Source organism: Alternaria postmessia (assembly GCF_024291825.1).
Source record: "Alternaria postmessia strain BMP 2775 chromosome Unknown scaffold_39, whole genome shotgun sequence".
NCBI lineage: Eukaryota > Fungi > Ascomycota > Dothideomycetes > Pleosporales > Pleosporaceae > Alternaria > Alternaria postmessia.
In genome coordinates, this window is record NW_026260112.1 from 149,599 (window position 1) to 175,027 (window position 25,429).

At 52.1% G+C, this 25,429-nt stretch overlaps 12 protein-coding genes across 12 annotated transcripts; 5 read left to right on the top strand and 7 right to left on the bottom strand.

Moving 5' to 3' along the window:
* Positions 1-646: 646 nt before the first annotated feature.
* On the bottom strand, positions 647-2,287 carry J4E82_006587 (uncharacterized protein; the record flags this gene model as incomplete). Its single annotated transcript, XM_051732843.1, has 3 exons — positions 647-1,032; positions 1,093-2,017; positions 2,081-2,287. 3 exons carry the CDS (start codon positions 2,285-2,287, stop codon positions 647-649), a joined length of 1,518 nt encoding a protein of 505 aa, XP_051587422.1.
* Positions 2,288-3,637: 1,350 nt separating this feature from the next.
* On the top strand, positions 3,638-4,010 carry J4E82_006588 (uncharacterized protein; the record flags this gene model as incomplete). The annotated part of the gene is made up of 3 exons (XM_051732844.1): positions 3,638-3,656; positions 3,717-3,809; positions 3,913-4,010. The coding sequence occupies 3 exons, from the start codon at positions 3,638-3,640 to the stop codon at positions 4,008-4,010; spliced, it is 210 nt and encodes a 69-aa protein (XP_051587423.1).
* A 245-nt stretch (positions 4,011-4,255) lies between these two features.
* Positions 4,256-5,328, bottom strand: J4E82_006589 (uncharacterized protein; the record flags this gene model as incomplete). Its single annotated transcript, XM_051732845.1, has 2 exons — positions 4,256-4,759; positions 4,831-5,328. The coding sequence occupies 2 exons, from the start codon at positions 5,326-5,328 to the stop codon at positions 4,256-4,258; spliced, it is 1,002 nt and encodes a 333-aa protein (XP_051587424.1).
* An 802-nt stretch (positions 5,329-6,130) lies between these two features.
* On the bottom strand, positions 6,131-6,376 carry J4E82_006590 (uncharacterized protein; the record flags this gene model as incomplete). The annotated part of the gene is made up of 1 exon (XM_051732846.1): positions 6,131-6,376. One exon carries the CDS (start codon positions 6,374-6,376, stop codon positions 6,131-6,133), a length of 246 nt encoding a protein of 81 aa, XP_051587425.1.
* Positions 6,377-7,992: 1,616 nt separating this feature from the next.
* On the bottom strand, positions 7,993-9,702 carry J4E82_006591 (uncharacterized protein; the record flags this gene model as incomplete). The annotated part of the gene is made up of 2 exons (XM_051732847.1): positions 7,993-9,498; positions 9,544-9,702. 2 exons carry the CDS (start codon positions 9,700-9,702, stop codon positions 7,993-7,995), a joined length of 1,665 nt encoding a protein of 554 aa, XP_051587426.1.
* A 290-nt stretch (positions 9,703-9,992) lies between these two features.
* On the top strand, positions 9,993-10,562 carry J4E82_006592 (uncharacterized protein; the record flags this gene model as incomplete). Its single annotated transcript, XM_051732848.1, has 1 exon — positions 9,993-10,562. One exon carries the CDS (start codon positions 9,993-9,995, stop codon positions 10,560-10,562), a length of 570 nt encoding a protein of 189 aa, XP_051587427.1.
* Positions 10,563-10,742: 180 nt separating this feature from the next.
* Positions 10,743-12,303, top strand: J4E82_006593 (uncharacterized protein; the record flags this gene model as incomplete). Its single annotated transcript, XM_051732849.1, has 3 exons — positions 10,743-10,883; positions 10,931-11,714; positions 11,765-12,303. The coding sequence occupies 3 exons, from the start codon at positions 10,743-10,745 to the stop codon at positions 12,301-12,303; spliced, it is 1,464 nt and encodes a 487-aa protein (XP_051587428.1).
* Positions 12,304-12,630: 327 nt separating this feature from the next.
* CYP10 (Peptidyl-prolyl cis-trans isomerase cyp10) lies at positions 12,631-13,177 on the bottom strand (the record flags this gene model as incomplete). Its single annotated transcript, XM_051732850.1, has 2 exons — positions 12,631-13,116; positions 13,166-13,177. 2 exons carry the CDS (start codon positions 13,175-13,177, stop codon positions 12,631-12,633), a joined length of 498 nt encoding a protein of 165 aa, XP_051587429.1.
* Positions 13,178-13,798: 621 nt separating this feature from the next.
* J4E82_006595 (uncharacterized protein) lies at positions 13,799-15,180 on the top strand (the record flags this gene model as incomplete). Its single annotated transcript, XM_051732851.1, has 3 exons — positions 13,799-13,876; positions 14,003-14,887; positions 14,938-15,180. The coding sequence occupies 3 exons, from the start codon at positions 13,799-13,801 to the stop codon at positions 15,178-15,180; spliced, it is 1,206 nt and encodes a 401-aa protein (XP_051587430.1).
* A 711-nt stretch (positions 15,181-15,891) lies between these two features.
* On the bottom strand, positions 15,892-17,399 carry J4E82_006596 (uncharacterized protein; the record flags this gene model as incomplete). The annotated part of the gene is made up of 3 exons (XM_051732852.1): positions 15,892-16,843; positions 16,897-17,111; positions 17,160-17,399. The coding sequence occupies 3 exons, from the start codon at positions 17,397-17,399 to the stop codon at positions 15,892-15,894; spliced, it is 1,407 nt and encodes a 468-aa protein (XP_051587431.1).
* Positions 17,400-18,019: 620 nt separating this feature from the next.
* Positions 18,020-19,932, top strand: NAR1 (Cytosolic Fe-S cluster assembly factor nar1; the record flags this gene model as incomplete). The annotated part of the gene is made up of 2 exons (XM_051732853.1): positions 18,020-18,124; positions 18,181-19,932. The coding sequence occupies 2 exons, from the start codon at positions 18,020-18,022 to the stop codon at positions 19,930-19,932; spliced, it is 1,857 nt and encodes a 618-aa protein (XP_051587432.1).
* A 2,122-nt stretch (positions 19,933-22,054) lies between these two features.
* J4E82_006598 (uncharacterized protein) lies at positions 22,055-24,450 on the bottom strand (the record flags this gene model as incomplete). Its single annotated transcript, XM_051732854.1, has 3 exons — positions 22,055-23,443; positions 23,494-24,243; positions 24,298-24,450. The coding sequence occupies 3 exons, from the start codon at positions 24,448-24,450 to the stop codon at positions 22,055-22,057; spliced, it is 2,292 nt and encodes a 763-aa protein (XP_051587433.1).
* Between the last annotated feature and the right edge of the window lie 979 nt (positions 24,451-25,429).

Consider the following 25,429-nt stretch of genomic DNA (forward strand, 5'->3'; position numbering starts at 1 on the left):
TCGGCGCGGTGGTGTATTCCTTCAGAGAAAGCTCGCCAGGTTAATTGTACGCGGATTTTGAACGACAAATCGCCATGAGTGGGCGTACCAATGTTGATGGATGGATCAGGGGCTCACTCTGGTGACCGGAAGAGGAAGAGAAGACAGAACTTGAGGCTTTTCGATAAATTTACCAAGGTTAGGTAGTTATGCGAGTGTTGAAAGTGGCGATAGTTTGTTTGTAGGAGCGTTTGTGGGTGCGATGAGAGGGGTTCGTGAGCATGGTATCGGTGCGAAACTTTGGAAGAGAAGATACGGGGCCATTCTTGGAGGCGAAGAATCAATCTCAATTGCGGATTGAGTCGTGTTTGATATCTTGAGATATGTGGAGAGTCATAGAATTGATATTTTCATGTAGGGAAGAAGAGAAGAGACTCGATGCGAGACGGCATAGCGAGTATGACGCGAGAACATATGCTATGCTGAGCCATGGCTGTGCTAGAAGGAATGAGACAAGTCTGTCACGAAATGCACGATGGATGAACGCTGTAGTGTTGGTTTGAAAGATTGGTATTCAACCCCGGTACGCTATCTCAGTACCATGTGCTATATGAATACACAAGCAGCAGATCGAACTATACGATAAGAACCCGTCACTAAAGGCCGATTAGACCCTCTCGACTCTCTCCGAAGCACCCTTAGCGTCGTTGTCAACGACAACGCTGTGGTGCCTTGCCGGGTCTTTCTCCTCAATGGCAGCGCCCTCAACAACGTGGTTCTGGCCACCAAAGATGGCGTCCATCTCCTCGAGACTAACCTTCTTAGTCTCGGGAACGAAGAACCAGACAAAAGCTGCAAGCAGAATGTTGATAGCAGCAAACATGTAGAAAGCATAGAAGCCCTCGTTCTTGAGGAAGACGGGGAAGAACTGCTGGACGATGGAGTTGACAACGTTTTGGGTTTGCGAGCACATGCCAACAGCTTGGGCACGGATGTTCATGGAGAAGATCTCCGCGGTGAAGATCCATACCGTTGCGCCCCAAGAAGGCTTGTCTGAAATGGATGTTAGTAGATGTTCTTGTTAAGATGGTAGTGGGAGAGAGGGTGACATACAGAATAGAGCGAACAGGAACATGAGGAATACAATCGCGATACCAACGGGCTCAGTCTTTGCGCCGCTGGGAAGCGTAGGTGTCTGAGTCTCCACAGTAGCGGCGATAAGCATACAAACGCCCATGCCGATACCACCAACGATGAACAAGAACTTGCGTCCAAAGCGGTCGACAGTCCAAGTAGCATTGAGTGTGAAGAGAATACTGAAAGTGGCATTCAGAGCGTTGATCAGGGAGATAGTGTCGGCGCTCGTGAAGACCTTCTTGTAGATGATGGAGCTGTAGGAGTTGAGTGTGCCCTGTCCAGTAATCTGCTGACCACCGTTTACAATCATTGCAATGTACATGCGCTTTCTGACAGACTTGTCCTTCCACAGAGCAGAGAAGCCGGATGAGATAGCCTCGGCTTCGAATTCAATAGCCTCTCGGATGGTAGTAATCTCATCTTCGACATCTTGCTCGGTGGCACGGACGCGACGGAGGGAGCGGCGGGCCTTTTCGTAGTTGCGGTTCTTCTGAACGTACCAACGGGGAGACTCTGGGATGAAGAAAACCTGGGAGAGGATGATGATGGGTACCATCATCTGGAAAATGACCACCATCTTCCAGTCCCACTCGCCGAGTTTCTTAGGGTTCTTGGAGGTACCGAAGGAGATCCAGTATGCAATAAAAGAGCCAACGGAATAGAACATCTGCCAGAAGGACATGATCTTTCCACGGATCTCAGAAGGAGCAAGCTCTCCGATATAAATAGAACCAGCAGTAAGAGCGAGACCTTGTCCTATACCGATGAGGACACGACCAGCGATGAAGACACCGATTTGTCCACGAGGAGCGAATGTTTGCATAATGGTAGCGATGATGACACAGATGGACCCAGCAGCCATACCGACTCGTCGTCCAGCGAAATCAGCAAGAGGACCAGCCTATACAAAGCGAAGTTAGCAAAGAGGTGTGGGTTTATTGGTAGCATCGAAGATGAGACATACCATGAAGAAACCAGCTACAACAGCACCAACAGTATATGATGTGTTGATGGCGCCGATGATGTTGGGTCCGGGGTTGTCGTAGTAGGCGATCCAGTGCTTCGAGTTTTGCAACGCGTTGAAGACGGACGCATCGTAACCGTAGAGCACCATGCATGATGCTGCAACGAGCGAGATGTACCAGTTGTACACTCTAGTCTTGTCGACCATCTTGACGGTAGTCTCTTAGGGATTCTCCTGAAGCGAAAGTAACGATAGTGATCGACTTCGTAGTGATTGACGAAGGCTTCCGGCTCGATCTTCGCAACGATACAGCGAGAGATTCGTAGAGCTCTGGAGTGGAGAGCAAACAACGGAGACTGCGATGAGCATATATACATACTACATGGGATGCCACCCCGGGGAGGGCTATCTTGCCCCATGTCAGGTCCCATCAACCCCATGGGCTCGGAGACGCCAGTTCCAGCATCTGGGATCCGAAGCCAACGCCGCTACGAAACGCCTCCATCCAGAATATCACCACGAATCAAGACGCCCAGCGCGCCCTGAAAGCTTGCTCTAGTGCCAAATGTATCCACGCCCAGCCTTCCAGTCTCCGTAGTCCCTAAATCTGGGGAATCTGGGGCTTGGGACTTCAGCGTCGACGGAGGGATTCTGCTCATCTGATGGACGGGGAGGCGTCCTGTAGTTTTTCCACGAATGGGCGAGATCGAGCTAAGTGTTGAGGCGCCGTTGTTTTGAGGAGAAGCGAGCCGGATTGATGCCGAGATGGTGTTTAGTGCACCATCTAGCCCGTGAGCAGCTAGGTTTGCCGGCGATAATGTCAACATCGGGTAGATTTGCTCGTGGTCGCAAGCATGCCAAGTCTCGACACAAGGAAGACGCGGCGAAACAAAGCTTTTGGCTGCCGTCTGGGTTCTCTTATTTCTGTGTTTTTGATGCTTAAAACCACCGAATTAGTTCATCAGAACCACAAGTGCGGTGTCGCTGCCACAGTTTCAGCGTTGCAAAGCATCTGGCCATTCTGGCCAGCCTCATGGTGACGGTGAAGTACAGAGATCGCATGATTCGTGCTAGAGAGCATCGCTTGATAGCCAGCTGTGGAGTTCGGGTGGGTCGGCACACTGGTTGCGTGTGGGCGGTGACCATATCGCATCCTTTGGAGACCACGCGGGGAGCCAGCGCTGGAACGAGCTTAAGCCAATAATTCTTCTACATGAAGTCCACGGAGAACAGCACGCGACGCGCTTGTATCTCTCGGTGATGAACTGTTGCAGATGCATATGATATGCCGCGGTATCCCCGGTCATAGATGAATCTCATCAGCGCTGAGATGAGCTCCAGCCGTGACACCTAGCGCGTAACGACATATGATATGATCACGTGCCCATGCGCCACATGGGGCGATACCTGTGGCTATGCACATCCCACTTTTCTTAGGCGTCGAGACCCTTTCCCACCGCCTGCTACCGCCTAACGTTTTCGACGACTGCGAGTAAATTTCTCAACCTTCACCTACACACCGAAGACCGGACCAACAAGACAACCGACTTCTACAAGATGCCTTCAGGACAAGGAGGTGAGCGCCATAACTTCTGCGCAAACTGATGCGGGGTCAAAGGCTGACAAAATACCACAGCGGGTACCAACCCCATCCACAACAAACAAAAGAAGAAGAAGGCCGTCGAGCTCGACGAAGATGACATCGCATACAAGGCGAAGCTCGCTGCTGGTGCGTACCGCCCATGTTCTGCTACCAGGAGCCTAGAGCGCCACGGGCTGCGAAGCGCCACTACAAGAACAAGGACTACGACAGACGTGCTAACGACGTACAGAGAAGAAACAGCGTGAGGATCTAGCCAAGACCGTTGGCAAGGGCAAGGGACCCCTCAACACCGGTTCCCAGGGAATCAAGAAGTCGGGCAAGAAATAAGCGCTGGTCATACCAACGGCCGACCGGGCGACGAGAGAAAGGCGATGCGATACGACGACGATTTGACATGAAAGATACCACAAGCCAGGAGTCATGACTTGGCAGGGCGCTCACATACACATCACATTGATGCATGGGAATAAACTATCAATACTTTTTACGTTCTTGGTGACCCTGCTAGGTGTTCCCACTATCTCCCAAGCTACAAACTTGCTTCTCAACTAAACTTACCCTTCGGATGTGTTCTATCTCCTTCCTCCCTTCGTGTTCGCTCCTTTCAAGTCAAACACAATTTCTGCATTTCCCCAGGCAACTCTTTCCCACTCCACCTGCGTCAAAAACCCACTATCTCTGAGTTCATCCATCAACTCCTTTCCCCTCTCTTCAAACGGGTAATTACTCACATACAGCACTCTATCTACTGGTATCTGTTCTAGCAGCGCCCTTAGACTTGACATGTCTTGCGCATCTGCCGTCGTCAGGTAGATGTTGTGCTGCCAGACATCCAGAAAACTTCGCTTAGGTTTATCCGCAGCAGGAATAGTGGTGAGGAGCATTTCGATGCGTGGAATGAGAGAGGGAAGAACGCCGGGATGTGCAAGTATGAGACGTAGACCAGGGTGTCGGTCGAAGACGGAGCTGAGGTAAAGGTGTAGCAATGGGAGAGGAGAAGTAGCATGCGACGTATGAACGTGTGTTAAGAGGGGCGCGTATACGGTAGAAGGAAAAGTGTGTTGGTAGTCCGTCATCTGTACATGTCAGTCTACATCTTGTTCCCTTTCTCTCTTGTCTGGTTTCCGAGATATAAGCTGCAACATACCTCAGATCCTACCGGCCACGTCTCCCTTAATAAAATCGGCACTCGATACCTTTCTGCAGCATCCCAGAGCTCCTCCCATTCCACACCCTCCAGTTCAGTCTTCCTACTAATCCCAATACAACCCCCAACAAACTTCATCTTTCCCACACACCTCGCCAACTCTCTTGCTGCTTCTTTGCCTTCTAAAGGCAACATGCTCAATACAGAGAACTTTTCCGAGTTCATGATAACCGCTGCATGCATCGCGTCGTTGATCCTGCTGCATGTCTGCGGCGCAGCGACAAGGGGAACATGACTGATGATTTGTTTCGACTGGCCAAGGAAACGCATGTCTTTTACCCGGCCGGGGCCTATGTTGCGCAGTTTGGTGAGAGTTGGTGGGGGTATCAGATGAAGGGAAGGTTGGGAGGGGGATGTTGGTGGGGATGTAAAGGCCAGGGTCGGTGTGAGGTGGGATTCTAGGGTTGCGATCAGGGTTACTGGTGTTGTTGCAGCCATTGTGTTCTCCTTCCTCTTGGCGATCGATGGTAGGTGATGAATGAGGTGTGCAAAATGATAGGTTGTAGAGATGTTGTAAGGACTGGGACAAGGATCAAAGAACTATCAATCAGGCGGTCATTCTAAGCTTGTGAGCAAGGGAGGCACGCAGCTCAAACTAGATAGTTGCGAACCATATCGGCGGGGTAAGACTACCACCTGCCTGTGAGCGTAAAGTCAGTGACTAGCCTCGTTGCTGCCAACTGTTGGCAGACGCGATTTCGCTGCTACATGGTACATTGCTACGTCACTCTTTCTGAACATGCTCTGACAGAATCTCCAAGGTACCAAATCGTTGCAGTAGGAACACATTGGTAAGGATAAAGTGTATGATTAATAGATAGTTGTGTACTAAACTATGTTGTCGTTGAGATCAACAAATGTCTTCCGAGAAAGATGACCTTGGACACTTTGGTGCTTGATTGCCCAATGTTCCAACCAATAATTTCCGTCGCGACATTCCCTCGTAGGAAACACTCATCGTGGCTGTGTAATGATGATGATGATAGTGATGGGGCGCAGGTGGTGCGTGGCGCTAGTGACCATGCTATGGAATGTCGTGATAGTGACGTCCGAATAATCGTCCGGTCGTCACCTAAGCGACGACAACTGACGGTTCGGCGCTTGTCAGGCGACAGACTAGTCTCTTCCAACGCTTGGTCGAGAAAGTCTTGGTGATGTCGTTATGGTCTGATAACCGTGGTTCGTGAATTCGTAATAGATGTGTAGAATTGGTCCAAGCGATGGACGTGTCGGCTTTCATTCATGAAGTTCGGCGACCCTTCTTGCTGCCAATAGTAAAAGCCCGTTTGAGCTTGCTTTCGGTGTTGATGGGTGATGTTGGACTTGGTGTCGAGCTGCTTCCTGACCGACGGGTCTCCGAGCTGCCGGATGATTGGGAAGAGGACCTCTTGCGGCTCTCTTCTGCGAGGATGTCATCCAGTGAGACGTTGAGATGGGGATGACTAATTGGGACCTCTTCGAGGTTTTCGACAAAGCGTGATGCCATCGTATTAAGAGTGGTATTGAAGTATCTTAGTGTGTATATATGTGGTCGGTGTGTAGATGGATGGATATGAGGAGGATGTAGATGTTTATAGCACCGGCAAACTTGTATAGACGTGGATGGCTACTATGATCTACAGGTGATGTGTCGCGGGAGGCGGCTTGTGATAAATGGTCCAGACCTGTGTGGCAATGTCCGGATATAGTATACCAAGGTGGTAAGCTATAGCGAAGACCGGAAATAGGTAGTAACGAGGGCGGAAATGTGAATGCTAGAAGCGATAGTAGACGATATATGCCGAAATATAGAACAAAGACTGGGTAAGCAAGGGCGGCGAAAGGTTTTTAAACTCATCCAGGGCGTGTGTGGATGAGCATGTGGACAGGTCCGTGTGTCCACCGCAGAAAGAGGCCAGGGACCAACGATTCAGGGTCTGTCCCGTCGATCGCGAGGCCTCGATGCATAATAACGGCGGCGCTAAGGCCAGGATATGACGTACCGACGCGTTCTGGACAGCGTTCCGCTGGCAGCCACTCGGTTTTGGTGTGGCCATAACGGGCGCGTAACCGCGTGCGACAAGTGTTTCTTGCACAGTTCCATGGTTGCGAGTCCCCGAAAATAGGTACGCTCGCAGGACTGTCACAGCTGTAAGGGTCGTCCAAGCCGCTTGGAAGTGTCAAACCAGACTTCGGACGTCTTCGCACGAGTGCTGGAAGGATTGCGCATCCGACCCGCCGCCTCTGCCCAGTCATGCGGAACCAAACAGCGGCGACCTTGGAAGCCTTGGGGTTATTCTTGAGCAGCACGCGCAACCCTTTCGCCACAGCTTGCGAACATTGGCTTGCGGAGTCAAATAAACTCTCGACTAGTACGTCTAGGATCAGCACGATCACCAGGCAGTCGCGAGACAAGACCGAATCCTCGCACTTTATCCATATCACCTATATTGAAAACGTGTCCGCACGACGGGATCCCGCCTGCAGTGTTCTCGTCGGGTCCGCTGCGCCCATCGCGTGTATGGCCGGCCTCTGACGTAGGACGAGAGCAATTCAATACCACAGCCACCGCTTTGGCTATAGTTTCCAAAACACGGCCTTGTGTGTGCGGCTGCCGGCTGCGCTTGCCAGCGAACGATTGCGACAGCTGTACAAGCTCCAACGAAAATGCCTGAGCTAGATGTGCGGTGTACGCGAAGTGCCATACTCGGCAACTAGTCTCGACATCATCGTGCAGGGTCCTCGTTCAAAACGTCCGGCGCCCGAACCCTTGTGGGTCTTTGACAACGGTAGACCCCAAACTTCTGCACCATCCGTCATGTCAAATGGTGCACGGAGCCGACTTTCGATCTCAAGTTGCAGATATAAGCGGATACACAACGCTAGCCGCGTGTGCAATCTGCTAGTCTTGGGCACCAATAGTTCTCATCATGTATACAACGTCGTGGCCAGCATACGACTACACTGGCGTGGTGGAACATATCGCAAGCCCATGAAAATTGCGTATGCTACCGGACAGCTTGGAGTTTGGGATAGAGTAGTGAGGCTCTAAATGAGCTGGCCTAATGACGACTTTCTCTGCATCATCTTAAGTGTGTATCGGCCCACGCGGATGGTAAGTTTTTACCAGCGTCCACCGCGGCCACGTCCACCCCTTCCGCCCCTCCCACGACCTCTGTGCCCTTGGCCACGCCCACCCCCTCTGTGTCCACCTCCGCCTCTCCCCCCACCTCGATTGGACCGCTGTTGTTCCGGCCTCGGACCATTTTGCGCTAGTTGTGCCCGCTCTTCATCTGACGCATGAAATATATTCGGGATCTGCAGTAAATTGCAGAATGACTGTGTGTGCGGATTACTGTACTCTTGCGGGGACTCTTGGACATGAATGCCTAAAGCAGGCTCGTATACCGGCGCAGTCCGTGTGAAATCCTCTGGGATGGTCATCTTGTTGGTAGCAATGATATTCTCCTCAACCCAACTCATCTCCTTCTCCACAAGAGGTCGGTAAAAAGCATCACCTTTGTCTGCAGGGACTTGCGCGTGTGGATCCCCCACCTGGAGGTGATCGGCAAAGACGCGAGTAATGGCAAGCCATTCTTTGTCGTACTGTAGCTGCAAAGGTCTTTGCAATTCAGCAGGTGAATGTGGCTCTATTTCCAACAACTGGAGAAAGCTTCGCTTGGGCAAGCACTTGTCAAGTGCGAGAAAGTTGGTTGTCTTATTCGTAATGTCTTCAGGGAAGGGCAAAGTCTGTTTTGGCTCAAAGGTTGAGCGTGAGAAAGATTCTGGTAGAAGACTCCGAATATCATCAGGGATTTGGGATTCGCTCTCCGTCATGTTAGATTTGGGGAGCTCCTTTGGCTCTGCGACTGGTACAGGCGGCGCCTCATCGTCACCCAAATCCATATCGAGATCAATCTCCGCATCATTCTTGGGCGCTGGGATGGGCTCCTCGTCTACGTCCTCCAGATCGATCTCGCCGTCATTCACGACCGTCGGAACAGGGTTGTCGGTATCGGGCGCCATATTCGGAGCTTCTGCGTGGTTCCATACAGCTGGAAACTTAGCATGCATATGGGCGCTGAACCAGTGGGGTGGTCGCAAGTGCTCGAGGACGTCCTTCGCGGCAACGCTACCGAGAGTGCCGTCCTTGGCTTCTTGTTCAAAGTCTGGCTTCCAGCTAAAGAGTTGTCGGTAATTGCCTTTCCACTCCATACCACGCGGCCAGTCATGGCTTAGACCGATATCCACCTGTGTGCGTATCTGAAGCAGTTTCCGCACGTCAATTTCCCGAACGTGGTAAATGCTCCTAACGTCATCACTATTGTAGGGCAAGCGCTCGTAGTGCGGCTTCTTGTAGTTGTAGCCTTTCCAAATACCAGACAACCCAGCAATGCGCAATGGCCCTAGCCGTATTACGTTGGCGGCACCCATGTAATATATCTTCGGGGCGGCCCAGCCGCCGTAGTATAGCTCCCACATGTAGTTGCTCGCTTCGTGGTTGCCTCCAATAAATATAGTGAGGTACGGGGCTGTGCGCAAGCCTGAATAGTATTCGTGAAAGTCGTGCATCGCATAGTACTTGGAAGGCATCGATACTGCCTTGAGATCGGACGCATTTCGAACAGCCTACGAAGTCAGTCGCTGGGTGGACATTGTAATCGGTTTGCATACCTGAAAGTCGCCGCCGATGATCAAGAGATCAACATCTGGCCAACCTTTCAATTCACACGCTTTTGCCACAGATGCATAGATTTCGTGTAGCACTCCGTGACCGCAACCTTCTACTGCTATACGCAGGTTCTGCTGTTCTATTAACTCTGGGGCGGCCATACTCAATGAAGTTCGTAACCTGGTAGTTAGTAAGAACGAGCGTTATCAGCAACGCGACTACAGAGATGCTGGTGAAATCTTTGTTGCGCAGTGCATAGGCGCAGAAGTCACAATATACTCGCAGAGTATTTGCTGCAGTGGAGGCTGTTGTCGAAGAAAGTACGATCGAGGGACCTGCAGCACTAGCGTCGGAGGTCGGAGTTGCGATAAACTAGCGAGCACGTGGAGATACTGGACCTGCAGGAAGCTTTCCAAGACCTGCACAGAGATCATTTAGGTCCTCTCAACACATGGCTTCAGCAGACCAAACTCAACTGAGGGCGAAGTTCCTCCAAGAAGCTGCTTATATCCTCGCAGTTCCATCGCCAACGACGGCAGCGTTTCTGGGCAATGCACGCAACAAGCTGATTGAAGATGCTGAAGTCGACATATCGAGCAAAGAATCGGATGCTTTTCGTCGAAGTGTTTGCGGCGCATGTGGGAATGTAATGATTCCAGGATGGTCATGCAAGGTCTCGAACAAAGGAAACCAGAGAAGTATTGGCAACAAGTCATCGGAGCTTGAAAAGAGTATCTGCTATACCTGCTTGCGGTGTCAGCGAGAGACACATCAATCGCTTCCACGAGAGCGAAGACGTCGCAAATTGACCGAGAGATTACAGCCGCCAGTGGACACGGATCCAATCTCGGAGGCAACGACTACTACCAACAAAGAGGAAAATGTCGCTGCAAAGACTATAAACGCGAGCAGCAAGCAAAGACAAAAGGCACGAAGGGGCGGCTTGCAAGCTATGCTTGACAAGAAGAAGACGCAGGACTCGGGCGCGGGCGGGCTCGATTTCATGGACTTTGCGCTATAAGCTCCGTAGGGCTGACTGAAAGCGCACCTGCATGGAAGGGTCTAGCGACACCCCGCTATGCAAGCGCGGGGCTCAAAAATTTCCAGACGTTATGTCATCACAACTTGCGAAAGTTAATCCAGTTACACGCACGATTCCTCTATTCAACACCACCTACAACGTCAATAATCGATTGCAAATATGGCACAGCAACAGAGTCTCGCGAAGGACCTCTTCGAGGATATGGGCCGCAAGGTCGCAGAGGCGAGCGCCCAACAAGGAGACGACGACACAAAGGTCGTCGATGAGATTGAGAGCATGTGTATGAACTGTCATGAAGATGTAGGCGCGTTTGCAAGACAATGGTCGACTCGGCTGACACTCTCAAGGGTACTACGCGCCTTCTCCTCACTAGAATTCCATTTTTCCGCGAGATCGTTCTCATGTCTTTCTCATGCCCGCATTGCCACTTCAAGAACTCCGAGGTTCAGCCTGCTGGCGAGATCCAGCAACGGGGCATCAAGTTCACCCTCAAAGTCGAATCAGCCGACGATCTGAGCCGTCAGATCATCAAGAGCGACACGGCGATATTCCGCGTTGAAGACATCGACCTAGAGATACCACCTGGCCGAGGACAACTGACGAATGTAGAAGGCATTCTCGCGATGGTAGCGCAAGATCTGGAGCAGAAGCAGGAAGAGAGGAAGCAGGTGGTACCAGAGGTCTATGAGCAGTTGCAGGGAGTCATCAACACAATCAAGCAGATGGCAAGCGGAGAGAAACTACCATTCAAGGTCACCATCGACGACCCCGCCGGCAACTCCTCGATCGAGCCTCCAAGCGTACTTGGTGCAGGTAAATACTCTCGCAACGAATACCCACGAACTGCTGCACAGAACGAAGCGCTCGGTCTCGGCGATACCAGCGGCGAGGCCCCTGCCACGGAGATTCGAGAAGAGTACAAGGCTTCACAGATGTACCCGGAGATGCCTTCCGCCCATGCTCCCATGGTGAACAATGTAGATGAGGACGATATCGTGGAGAACCAGGTCTATTCGTTCCCTGCCAGCTGCCCGGGATGCACCAAGTCGTGTACTACGAATATGAAGATGGTCAACATTCCCCATTTCAAGCAGGTAGTCCTGATGAGCACAGTGTGCGACCACTGCGGATGTAAGTTGAACTGATCAAACAATTAGGGTTCATCAGCTAACGTAATGCAGACCGAAGCAACGAAGTCAAGACCGGAGGCGAAGTTCCCGAACTGGGCCGCCGGATCACAGTCACTGTAGACAGCAAGGAGGATCTGTCGCGAGACATTCTCAAAGCCGAGTCGTGCGCTATGTCGTGCCTCGAGCTCAACCTCAGTGTCGAACCCGGTACTCTTGGTGGTAGGTTCACCACGATCGAAGGTCTCCTGACCCAAGTACGTGATGACTTGAGATCCTCAATCTTCGACGCTGGCGATGGAGGAGACTCGATGGACTCAGAATCCAAGCAGAAGTGGAACACCTTCTTCCACAACCTCTCTGCCGCCATCAACGGCGAAGACAAGTTCACTCTTGTTCTTGAAGACCCTCTTGCCAGCAGCTATGTCCAGAGCTTTACTGCGCCGGAGCCCGATCCTAAGATCAAGGTTGAGGACTACAAGCGGACAGAGGCTGAGGAGGAGGAATTAGGATTGCTGGATATGAAGACGGAGGGTTACGAGGAGGAGCATGCGGCGAGTTTGTCGAACGGAACAACGACCAACGGCGCGTAGGGTGGACAACTTGGACCTCTCTTAGATTTTCTTGACTCCTCTTGCATTAGGTCGGCGCTTCGTAGATACCACGGCCTCGCCAGCCATGATCAGTATGATATGATCTCACAGCCCACTCTTTCCTTCTACCGATGCTTTGTGATGGCTACAGCGACCTGATATCTGTTGGTCCGACATTGGCACTGTGATGGTACCCGTTGCTCAGACATTGATTTGCGGTTTCTTTTTCTTAAAATGCCGCGACATCCTTCAGGCTCCAATCACACGTTACGCTCTCAGCTTAGATGATGTCGCGTTGCAGCCACTGTCTGCCTAATCACACCTTGTTCATCCTGCAAGCGGGTTTGCATGGATTGTGACGCTCTTGATCTCCATCTTCTCGAGCGGTCTTGACTTCTTGTCTACCTGAACGCTCTCCATGTCATCCAGCACCTCCCACCCTTCTAGCACTTTTCCAAAGACGGTGTTCTTCCCGTCTAAATGCGGTGCTGGCGCGAAGGTGATGAAGAACTGTGAGCCGTTTGAATTTGCGCCCTTGTTCGCCATGCTCACGATTCCCCTCGCATTGTGTCTCAGCGCAGGCCGAATCTCGTCCTCGAACAGCTGGTTTGGCGTATCATAGATGGAGGTGGAGGTCTTGGACTTTGGGTCGGAGGCGGGGGCACCGGTCTGAACCATGAAGGACGGGATCAGGCGGTGGAAAGGCGAGGAGTTGTAGAAGGCGGATGCGCAGAGGGCGAGGAAGTTCTCAGCCGTCTTGGGGACGGCTTCGCAGAAGACTTCGAGTTTGATGTCGCCCTTGGTGGTATGTAGCTGTGTGCAATTAGCAGCGCGTCCGAGATGGCACAGAGTTGGGACGCACCGTGACGGACATGGTCGCGGGTGCCGATCGGTCGTGTTTGTGGTTTGGGAGGAGCAATGATGGCGCACGAATCGGACCCTCGAAGTCGAGAAGCTCCTCTACCTCCACCCTCGCCGCGCCTAGAACATCGCGCGGCTATCCGACTGCGTTTACTGCATGCAATCACCCTGCATTCGCTGTCATCATCATTGCTATAGCCAGCATCGCGCTCCGCCCCCTGGGCTCTCCACGCTGGTAGACGTTGGACATCATAAGCGCCAGCCGCATAAGCTCCACTCGGGCAGCCCTACGACTCTCGGGACGTAATCCACCACAGTATCCCCGCCGCGCATTCACTCCAAACACGACCGTATCCATATCGCATCCCTAACCCACGGGCCCGCCGCGCATCCACCGGCGTCGCTGCCACCCAGAGCCCCGCTGGTTCAAGATACGAGGCGCCTACATCATTCCACCCCCACAATTCGCTGCCCGGAAGGCTACCTAGCTCCAAGCACGGCGTAGTTGGCCGGCGCACCAGCACATTAAAGCCTCAGACGCGCGACTTGGACGGGCCAAGCACATCCTGAAAGGCCATACCCACGCCCATGCAGCGCTCGCTGCCCTCCCAGGCCTGCGCTGCGAGAAACGAACATGTCGGCCTTTGTTCGCGTCTCAGGACCGCCAAACAGTAACTTTCTGGTTGGCTATCCAGGCATATCAGCAACACTCGTACGTGTCTCTACTCTCCTTCTGTTCTCATTGGACCTCTTGCGCTCCAAGTAGCTCGCCTGGAGTCGCTGTATGACCAACTTTCCTTCAGCAAGGGTACTGGCCTGATGCTGACACACACCACAGCCTCGCATAGAAGGCAAGGTCGAGATCCGGCCACTCATTGGAGTCTCAGCGCCCGTCAATGTCTCCCTCGTCACCATCGCACTACACCGGCGCGAAACAATACACCCGTCTGCCGACTCGGTCACGAAGAAGCACCTGGCAGCCCCGCGCAAGGAGATTACCGACATTGTTGGCAAGGAAATGCTCCTATATCGATGTTCACCTGGAAGAGAACACGAGAGCATACTATGCATGGACCTCCCGTTCGTCATCTTCATACCCTATGGGCGTGGTGGAGAGGAAGTAGCGAGGAGGGTACCGCCCGCGAGTCTACAACTACCTAGTCGGACAGCTGAGACATTCTACGAACTCGTCGTGACAGTGCAACAAGGGCCTCAAGAACAGAAAAAGTATCCTTTCGCAGTACCCATACAACGATACGACACCCTCTCAACATTTGGCATGTACAACCGACCAGAGAGCGCCGAACGAGTAACGGACCACCTGGTCACTCTTGGGATCAGCCTGCCGAGATGGAGCTACGGGCCAATGGATCCAGTCTCTGTATACATCAAACTGAGCCCTAATCCCGACTGGCTGAGCAAGGCAAAGAAGGTTACGATACAAAAGATTACTGTTGGGATTGACGAGGAGATCATCTTCAATCACGAGGGAGACGAACCGACTCGCAAGGTCAAAACGTTGGCAAAAACACAGCAGCAGGTCGGAGTGAAGATGCCTGAAGCTGGATACTTCACCAACCTCGGACTGGTCTTTCCCGCAAAAGATTTACGAGACAACGCAGGTATCATACCTAGAGGGCAGAAAGAATTCCCCATGTATGCTGTTACTGGATTCACGACAACTGGTACTCTATACAAAATAGAGTATTACCTCACAGTCAAGGTAGGCTGCACTTGAAACCAGATGTTGTGAATTTTGCTGACTGGGAGTAGGCACAAATGTCGTCAGCGAGGGATATTCTTCTCCGTCAGCCCATCGTCGTTTGTCCGTTTGACCACGCTGGCTGCAAAGAGGAGATGGAGGCCATTGAGCAGGCAGCCAAGGACGCCGCACACGTCACACCCGACAACCCCATGTTACCCGCCAGTACTATTATTCGATCCAATGACCCAGAAGGCTTGCGCGCACTCGGAATTGCAATCGTGGGAGGCGTACGGAAACCGCTCATTGAGTGAAGTCTCAGTCACGCAGAAGAGTTGAAAATTTCGACTGATGCGATTTTGCCATGTGGAGAACAGTTGTGTTGGACGATCTACATGTTCTATCTCGGCTGAAGGAAGAATAAGACGGACTTGAGCAACAGAATACAATTGGACTGAGGCTGCCAATGATCAGCTAGACGACAAGGACTGCGTATTCGCGATACTTTCCACACAAAACCCTGGATCGCACAACAATGCGGAACTATGCACAACACAGGCGCAAAATCGATCATGCAACCAGCGGAGCCCGGAGTCATATCGAGGCTGCCATCTGCAACACGCATTGAATCTGTTTGAACACAAAAGGCGCAAGGTCATTATACCCAGTGAGCTTGTGCATTGTATAAGGGGAGCATTTTCTTGGCTTTTACTGGCGTTACACGGAGGGGACGATGGGACGGCCGCTTGTTGTTCAGTTCATGATACCTTCGAGTCGTTCATTCCCATTATAATCATAGTTTGAAGGAAGGTAAAGGGAGAACGCCTCGGCGGGTACCGAGAAGATTTGTCTTTTTGCGAACGGCTGTATGCATGGGAGAAGGAAAGCGAAGAGAGTGAGGAGAGTCAAGAGCCACAGCCGTAGTAGGCGGATTGCAACAGCTACAACAGGGACTTTGGAAATACCACTACCATATCACTTCAACTTGATTATCTCTTCCAGAAACACTTTCGTGACAACCATCCTCATTCCTCACCATCAGGCCACTGGTCCACCAAACCCTCCGTGTCACCTTCTCCCCCTACCCTCCCAACCAAAGCCGCAAGATTCATCCTAACGCTATACCTCAAATATTTTGTCTCGTACCTTTTCGCATAACCTCCACCCAACCCTCCAATATCACTCTCCCCATTGTTTGGATGATGATGCGCAAATATCGGTGGCTGAACCGTTACACACACCCTCTCGTCTCCACTCACACCTATGCCCCCACCCTCCACAGTAGTATGAGAGTTCTGGCCCTGCCGGCCCATGTCAGGATCATTGCCAGCACACCACCGGCCTAGTTCGCTGTCGAAAATGCCGTTCCACCCACTTACGCCAAATTGATGGAGGAGGCGTCGGGCGCCGCGTTGGGAGACGGCGTAGCTGACTGTACATAGAGTCCCGCCCGTTGCTTGGTGATAGATTCGTGTGTGGGGTGGGAATGTGGTACCTAGGGCGTCGGGGTCACCTTGGAAGGGGTGAGCTTTCAGGTGTTGTGCAGAGGGGACCGTGAAATCGTTGGGTTGGGTTAAGATGGTCGTAGTAGTGCTGTGGCGATGGTTGATGGGGATGTGTGGACTGAGTGCTGGACGTGGCATGCCGGTACCGCAGTGGCCGAGCCAGAGTATGTCCCATTGTGTTGGGTCGCCGTAGGGTGAGATGTGGGGATTGCTACTGTAGGAGGGTATGGAAGATAAAGGGAGGGAGGTTAGTGTCTTTGGGAGGTTTGAAGTGTCGATGATCTTGAAGGCTGTGTCTTCTGTCTCTGTGTTTGTATGCGTTTCGAGTTTGTCCTTCACTGTAGAGATACCATGGTTCCCTGATAAAAAGCGTGATGCGAGTGCGAAACGTTGTAGATTTTGACGAATCCGAATGTCCCAGTCTACGTCGTCTTCGAAAATCAGTGCGGTGGTAAGATTATGGTCGACTATTCTTCAGGTTGTTAGCCTACTATCATCTCGTAATAAAGTTCAGAGACCATGTACCTTTGTAGAGCATTCATATGTGTTCTCCAACTTCCTCGAATGCCTGCAGAATGCTTCCTGTTCTCTTCTGGTGGAGGGTATGCTTTTTCATTGATGCTCCCACCCGTGACGCCTTCCACGAACTCGAGCTTGATGTTTGAGGCGGCTGCTGAAAGGCTCATCGCATCGCGACGGTCGGTACGGAATGGAAGGTTGAGGACCAAGATGCCTTCGAACTTAGACTGTGTTAGCGAACGGTAGTGTTGGTTGGGGCTCTCCCATACCCCTAACGTAGTGTTTAAAATGTCCCTCAGGCTCTCATCTTGTACGTAGGCAAATGAATCTGCCGGTATCAAGACTCCAGGCGTCCTCATGTTGAACCATAACCACAAGGCACCGAAGAAAACACATGTCGTCAGCAATCTAGGCGCCGAGCTCCAAGCAGTCCTTCTCTTTGCAACCTCGAATCTCGCGCTGCTCTTCGAAGACATTGGTCTCAAGGTATCGATGAAAATGCGTCGCATACATAGGGGTAGCGTAGCAGGAGCGGTACTGCGAAGATATGAAAGAAAGCATGATCAGCTAGTAAGATGCAGCGACATAGTATGGTCAGAGGTAGATCGAAATACTATATTCATGTTGCTCACTTTCCAGGTTTGAGGCCTTCCCTACGACCATTCGATGCGCGGCTTGCCTGGCTAAATCAATCTGCCGAGCAGACGCACCCCGCGTACTATATGTTCCTATGCTGGGTGAGCAACCGTATCGCGTCAGCTGATGTAGCCAGGCGTGAACATGTGTTTCTGTTGCATTCGAGAATGGCATGCGCGAGCACGTGAGCAGCAACAGAGGTTCGCATGCAGAGGAAGTGGATACCTAGTGTGGCAACTCGCCGCGGAGGTTTGTCATCGGAATCTTTTAGAAATGCGAGCCTATCGATAGGCCGGCGCGTTGCGTGACTGCTTTCTCCGCGACATCGGGGCGAGGGATACGGACTTTCCAAGTAGTACTGCGCTCTTCTTTCTTTCTTCATTGAATCATTAATTCTGCCTGCATAGTAAGGTGTTTATTGTCTTCGCGTACATTCTTCAAGTCGCATCGCGATAGCGCCTGTCGCCCCTCCCCCACTAGAACACGGCGCAACATGAGCGCCATTCTTTCGGCAGACGACCTCAACGATTTTATTTCGCCGGGTGTCGCGTGTATAAAGCCTATAGAGACGCTTCCAGTGCAACAAGCAGATAACTCGGTGTGTTTGACTCGCGCGTTGCGTCATAGGCCGGCGCATTCTGACAAAGGTCATAGGATCCATACGAAGTCACGACCGAAGAGAAAGCCGCTGCAGCAGAACCGCCACCACCCGCTTCAATATCGCTTACGGACTGTCTCGCGTGCTCAGGCTGTGTAACGAGTGCAGAGGCAGTACTAGTTTCGCTACAATCGCATACCGAGGTCCTCACAACGCTCGATACCTACCCGTCGTTACGCACACCGTGGCTGGCACATAATGGCACAAATGGGGCAACAAATGGACATACCAGTAACGGTGTGACGAACGGTGTAAATGGACACAATGCCCAAGGAAAGCTGTTCGTCGCCAGCATCTCACCGCAGACTCGCGCAAGTCTGGCGGCCGTCTTTAACGTTTCTGAGGTAGAAGCCGGAAATATGATTGCGCAGCTCCTCAGTGGACCCTCAGGCTTGAAGTCTGGTGGCCACCAGGGAAGTGACTTCACATGGGTCATCGACACCAATGCCATGCGCGAAGCCTGCCTCGTAGCGGCGGCGGACGAGGTTACAAATGCTCTATCTCCCGAAGCACTCAAGGCATCTCCAAAGCCTGGCTCTGAGGGCGCAATAGATACCACACCGAAAGCACCCATTCTTACGTCGGCCTGCCCTGGCTGGATATGCTACGCCGAGAAGACACACCCATATGTCCTTCCACATCTCTCGCGGCTCAAGTCGCCGCAAGCACTTACCGGCACATTAATCAAGTCAGTACTCAGCGAACGTTACAACGTGCCACCGTCTCAGATATGGCATCTCGCAATCATGCCATGTTTCGACAAGAAACTCGAGGCTAGCCGTGGCGAGCTCACCTCCGCTGCCTGGTTACCTAGCTATGATCAATCTCAGGACAAGATAAGAGACACCGATTGTGTGATTACAGCCCGTGAGCTACTACACCTTGCAGCTGCTCGTGGTATCAACTTTGCTTCTCTTCCACGAACACCGCTCTCCTCTGCCGATCGAACACCCTTCCCAGACTCAAAGATCGACGCTTTCCTATTCCCTCCTTCGCGCCGGAAGAATCAGAGCGTAGCTGCTGGGCCCTCCGGTGGATATCTACATCACATACTACAAACATACCAAGCTCAGAATCCGGGATCCTCGATATCAGTCGCAAGAGGGCGGAATGCCGATGTGGTGGAGTACTCGGTCGTCCGTGGCTCAGAAACAATAATCAAAGCAGCACGGTTCTACGGTTTCAGGAATATCCAGAACTTGGTACGGCGACTTAAACCAGCCAAAGCCAGTAGGTTACCAGGCGGCAAAACAGGTGTAAGCAGAAGGCCAGGTGGTGCCACAGCCGCAGGAGAGGGCGTCAAAGATTATGCTTACGTCGAGGTCATGGCTTGTCCAGGCGGATGTACAAACGGTGGTGGACAAGTCAAGGTTCAGGAAGTAGAAGAAGTACGCGTCTACGAAGGGGTTCAAGAAGCGAATGAAGATGCGCCCGCACCGAAGCCAGGACCGAAGGAGCAGAAAGAGTGGCTCGCAAGGGTAGACGAGGCCTACTTCTCGGGCAGCGATTCGGAAGACGAGGCAAATGCGCGAACGAACGGTCACAGTCCCGAGCATGATGTCGTTGATGGTATATCGAGATCACGTATGAAGGATCTCATGGCACATTGGGCCGGCATTACGGGCGTCGATCAACAGAAGCTGATATACACATCGTATATCAAAGTAGAAAGCGATGTTGGCAAAAAGAAGCAAAGCGATATGGAACGTGTTGCTGGATTGGCCGTGACCGCTGGCGGCGGATGGTAAAGCTTTGTTTACGAAAGAACGAACATATTAGACACGGGCATGAGCATTGGGTGGCGTTCTTTCTACACGTATAGAACCGGAGCTGGCCGTGCAATAATGCATTCGCATCGGTTATGGGTTTCTTTGAAAATCAAATATATCTCATCATTGATCAGGATTATCGGATTTGGCATGCTGCAAGACACTTGAAGCCGCTTTTTCTATATTGCATGTCAAGGTACGACTTGCATTCTCACTGTAACCTCAGCGCATCCTTTTGCTTTCTTTTTTTTTCAGCCGGTAATATCCCCCTTTCATGCTACCAACCTCTGCGCTCGAAGAAGTAGAAGAAGCAACACTATTGCCTATTCACAGCCAGAACCGACGTCATTCCATGTCTTTTCCGCTGTGGCTGCACATGCAAGTGTGTATACGCAACGGGCCGGCCCTGATCCCCTGACGCCCTAACCCCCTACTGTACCACGCGCACTTCCTTCTCTCCACGACCACCACTCACAGGCTAGACGAGAGAGCGCAAGATACACAATACCAATGTCACTACACACGGACTTGGTCTGCACTTGAGCTGACGATCATGCCGTGGAGTTCGGCTGCCCGACGCTGACGAGGATATCGCTGTATACTCAGATATCGTCTTTTCATCTACATGTCCAGGAAGATGCTGTCCAAGCCAAGTGAAGATAACGTAAGGAAGGCCGGTACGGTATATTGACGATCTTGAGTAGGACCGATGGTGATCTCGGAGAATCAGGGTCTGTGGTACATAGGGGATATGCTTGAAGCCCAAAGCCCAAGCGAAGACGTGGCTAGTGTTGAGTCATCGTGAACGCAAGAAGGGTTCATGGCTGTGGCGATAACGCGGGTGATGCGTTGTCTGGTCAAGGTGACGCAAGATTATTGCGTGTCCTGTGGCGAAAGCACGTACTTGTTGCCGTCAAAGCGGATAGATATACAGGGTCTGGCATGGATGCTGAGGATAGAACAGTGTATAGTTATTGCAGTCTGATGCCGCAATAGGCGCAGGCAGGCGAGCAGCGTTCATTGATGATGATGGAGTAGCTAACTAATGTTACATATGAGATACGCGTTCGGTCCAGCCAGAACCGAGGCTTTGCAGTATGAAAACAGAATCCAGGTGGTATCAAACTCCTTCCCATGAGCCATACGCGAAAGACGCGAGGCAAGAAACATACAATGACTAGCCATCCTGGGCTATATGTCTTATTACATATTACAACGGTTGGTATGTGGGGGCTGAGAAAAAATCAAGATAGAGTACGCAAGGAGAGTGCAGGTAATAATGGTACGCAAGGAGAGTTGAAACAGGGCCAGTTGATCGCTCAAAAACTATTCTACCCACCTCCCGTGTACCAAGTTTTATCCCAAGAAAACAAGGTTACCTCCCTCGATCACCCCTTCCCTTTTAACCAACAAGGATATATGTAAATAATACTGGTGATGGTATGATGTAGTCGCCAAATGCTCAAACTGGGGGTATCCGCCGACGAGATGAAGCACATAAAGGAAACTCGGTCTAGTATAGTACGGGATAGCGCCAGCAAGACGCGCCAAAAAAAAAACTGAAACAGAAGCAAGGTGTACACAGGGTGTCCCCAAACACGGACAATCCCTGTAGTAGACCCGAGTAACTTGCTGACAAGGTATCGACAATTTCCCGCGAAATGAACAGACGATGATCTCGTGTCGATCCGCCACAAGTATGATGTAAGATGCCACCCGAGATGTTTACTCAGTAAAAGGAAATATGTGGTGGTGGTACAGAGCGAATGTGGAGCTGATATTGAGAGAGAGAAAAAGGACAACGTTGACGTTGTGAAATGGTAAAACGATGGTGGTTGCGCAAAAGGACGATGAGGTGTGTTATAACGCCAGTAACACCATCCCAGAGAGTGCGCTTTGCTTTTGAGGGCTTTGCAGCGCATAGCGTCTGTGTCTATCTTTCTGTAATCGTGCACCGTTCCAGACGGGAGAGCTCAATGTCGTACGGTCGTATAGGAAGCGACAATGAGCGGGTGCGGTGACCCAAATTACAATTATATGGATGGAAGAGCATGCAGCGAAGGCAAGGCGAAAAGAAGTATGGGTCCCGCGATGTTGGATATCATCGGTGTCGGGTTTGAGCTGCCATAAGGCTGGCGGCCACACTTGAAGCCCAGTCTGAACCGTCATCGGGCGGTGTTGGCCACTTGGAAACAGATTGCTCGTTCTTGCTCTGATGTTGGGAAATGTCCATAGGCTTGCTGGGTGTCATATAGTCAGATTGTCCGAACCCCACACTGTTGCGGTTCTGTGATGGAGACGGAGTCGGGTATGACACCGCGGGGCGTGGACCTTGAGGTTTCGGCTGGTCCAGTTTCTTTGCAGCCTTTGTTGCGGATGCAAGAACTTCGCTGAGCAACTCTTCTTCTTCGTTGGGAACCTCGTACTGATTTGACGGGTTAGACTTGTTCTGGAGCGCTCGTCGTGTCCTAGAGGAGATTGGTGCATTAGGTCCGTTCTCTGAGTTTCGGGGCTCAGGACCGTGAGGTACTGAGTGGTGGCGCTTGAGCATTGGGTTCGTTGCAACACGCGAGCTCCTAGTTGAGGCAGTCTGTTGGGAATGTGCCTCCACGCTGTCTCTGACATGCTGCAGTGCTTTGTCTAGCTCAGAGAAATCGGAAGTGGAGGCTGATTGGGCGCCTTGTGATTGATCCATGATCAAGGATTGCCTGGCGCTAGTGGCCGCCCATGGAGCGCATCCGGCATTGGCCTCGATGTCGTCTGAGTTTGGCGACATGGGAGTCTGATAACGGCCTGAGAGGCGTCGAGCGCGCTTGCGTAGGTGCGAGAAGAACCCCTCTTTCTGGCCGTTAACAGGAGATGTCACATCCGACTGTCCATTCAGGGCTCTCTCTGCCTCTTGTCGGTGCACATCCGCGTAGTGATTGCCGTGTGAATTGACGGAGAGCTGTCGTCCGACCTTGCTTGCTGCAGTGGCTTGTGCAGTAACTTCGGCCGAAAGTGGTGAGATCGGCTTGATGGAAGGTAAGATTGGGATAGGCGCGCCATTGTTGGAAGCCCCATTTGTCCACGTAGCTCGCTTAGTGGCAGCCGGGCGCTGCTTGGTCGACCCACTCACATCAGAATTCGCGTGAGCTGGAGATGGCCGAGGCGACAAAGGTTGCTGTGTGGTGTGTTGTGGGACTGCTGGGGCACTCTCACGAGCGACGAGTGATCGACGAAGCCATGACGAGGTCTTGGATGTGAGTTTGGGCGAGGCATCTGGTGAGTCCTTGCCAGAGATTTCGGATCCTTTGCGACCCAACAATCGAGACGACGAAGACTTAAGGCGTAGAGGATCAACAGCGTCTTGGAAGTACTCGTGGTCAAGAGCTTGTCGAGAAGTAGGCCTGGCGCGGGGGTCCCATAGCAGACACCATGTGACGAATTGTGCCAAGCTAGCAGGCCATTGTGGTGATGGCAGAATGGTGTCTATTGAGTGTGGGGCCATCTATGTGATTGTTAGCTGGAATCGTGTCTCAAGAACCTCGAGTGACATACCTTGGGGAATGAGAAGCCCAGCTTCTGCGCTAACCTGACGCCCTCTTTCCACTCACCGCCACCGACACGTTGGCCGTGCTTGTTGACCCAACCGCCAGGGCTGCCCATGATCTCGCACACTCTCCAGACTTGGTCAACCTCGTTTCCACCAGGGAAGAGGGGCTTCAGGGTTGCGATCTCGACAGCCATAGCACCCACTGCCCAGATATCGACGGGTGCTGAGTATTGGCCAGCACGTAGGAGCACTTCAGGCGCACGGTACCACCTGGTGGAAACGTAGGTTGTGTATGGAAGCTTGGAGTGTGTCTCCCTTGCTAGGCCAAAGTCGGCAATCTTGATCGTATAGGCTGGGGGTGTTGAAGGAGGAGTCATCATTGCTGAGTAACGTCGGAAGGGGTGGGATGTGTCGTTTTGTTGCGATGTTGAGACGAGGATGTTCTCTGGCTTGATGTCACGGTGGAAGAACTCGCGGTCGTGAATGTGCTCCAGTCCGGACATTATCTGGAACAAAATGCTCTTTACACTGTGCGCGTCCATTGGCTTGTGATCCCGTGCCTTCATGAGCTGGTACAGATTACCGTCCATGAATTCCATGGCAATGTGAAGCCTTCGGCTGTAAGGGTCCAGGAAGATGTCCAGGGCTGGAACCAGATGAGGATGTGGTGGTAGTGATCGTAGGAAGATAACTTCCCGAAGCTCGAGACAGCTCGAGAACGAGTCGAAAGTCTTCTTCATGGTCTTGATCGCGACCTGTGACGCGTCAGTTGACTCGATACCTCAGTTCCTGTGTAGCGTTGTACATACCAGAGTACCACGACGAGCGATGTGAGATCCCGCAGTTCGTACGCGTGCAAGCGCGACGCTGCCGAAGCTGCCGTCACCAATCTCCTTCATCACCTCATACCTCTCCTCAAGGGAGGCCCAGCCATGTGGCTGTGCTTGTGATTCTGGATGCATATTGATGTGAATGTACCCTTTTGTGTTGAAGATCTGTTATAGCAGATACTTCCAATGGGAAGGACTGTACACGTTAGGAGATGCGTCATGACGAGCGATGGACTGGACGTACCTATTGTGGAGTCCTTGGACGATGATGCTCGATGCTCGAGGGGGCTTTAGTTCATCTCATGTGACGGTTGTAGTTGCAGAAGGTGATGTTGGTTCTTAGACGTCTTGGGGATGTGTCGTAGAGTTGAGGGGGAGGGGGAGTTCAGTGCGTATCGAGGGTTTGAGATGCGATAGGAGCGTGTTGTAAGGGTCCAGGTTGATGCAGGTGCGGGAATGTCGAGAAAATGAGAGACGACGGTTGGGAGGGCGTGTGGAGACAAGCCCAGGACCACGGTAGACGGGTAGTATTCCGCAGGTTAGGATGTTCTAGTGAGGTTGAAAGAGGAATGACTTTGTGACCATAGCGCAGGTAGCTTAATGATCGGGCTGGGAGATTTGAGAGTGCCTGTGCGCTCGGGGGAGTAGGGATGTGGACTTCCGAATCGCAAGTGAAGGAGGTGAAAGTTGGCAAGGTCCAGTGATTCGGCTTGGGGCAACAGAAGACGGAGCGATCTAGCGGGAGCGAGATGTGATGGAGGTCAGAGCCACACGAACGAAAAGACGCCGGCTTTGAGAGGCTGCTGTGATTGATGGACGGCGCGTGTAATGAGAGACAGCAAGGGGTGCGGTACTGGGTCTTTGCACGAGTCGCCAGGCCAGACCAAGAGATTAGAGTGGAAGCGGCGCTCGGGGAGCGTTGTGAGTCGTAATAATGAAGATCGGGCGGCCTAGACGGGACAAGTGCGGTCAAAGGGCCAGCAGTCGGCCTGTTGCTATGGTGAGAGCGGTCGCTGCTGCGTGCGTTGGCACAGGCGGCAGATGGGCGGAGAGAGACGCGACGGGTTAGTAGTCAACGAGCGAAACACAATTCATGCGCAGCGAGACTGGT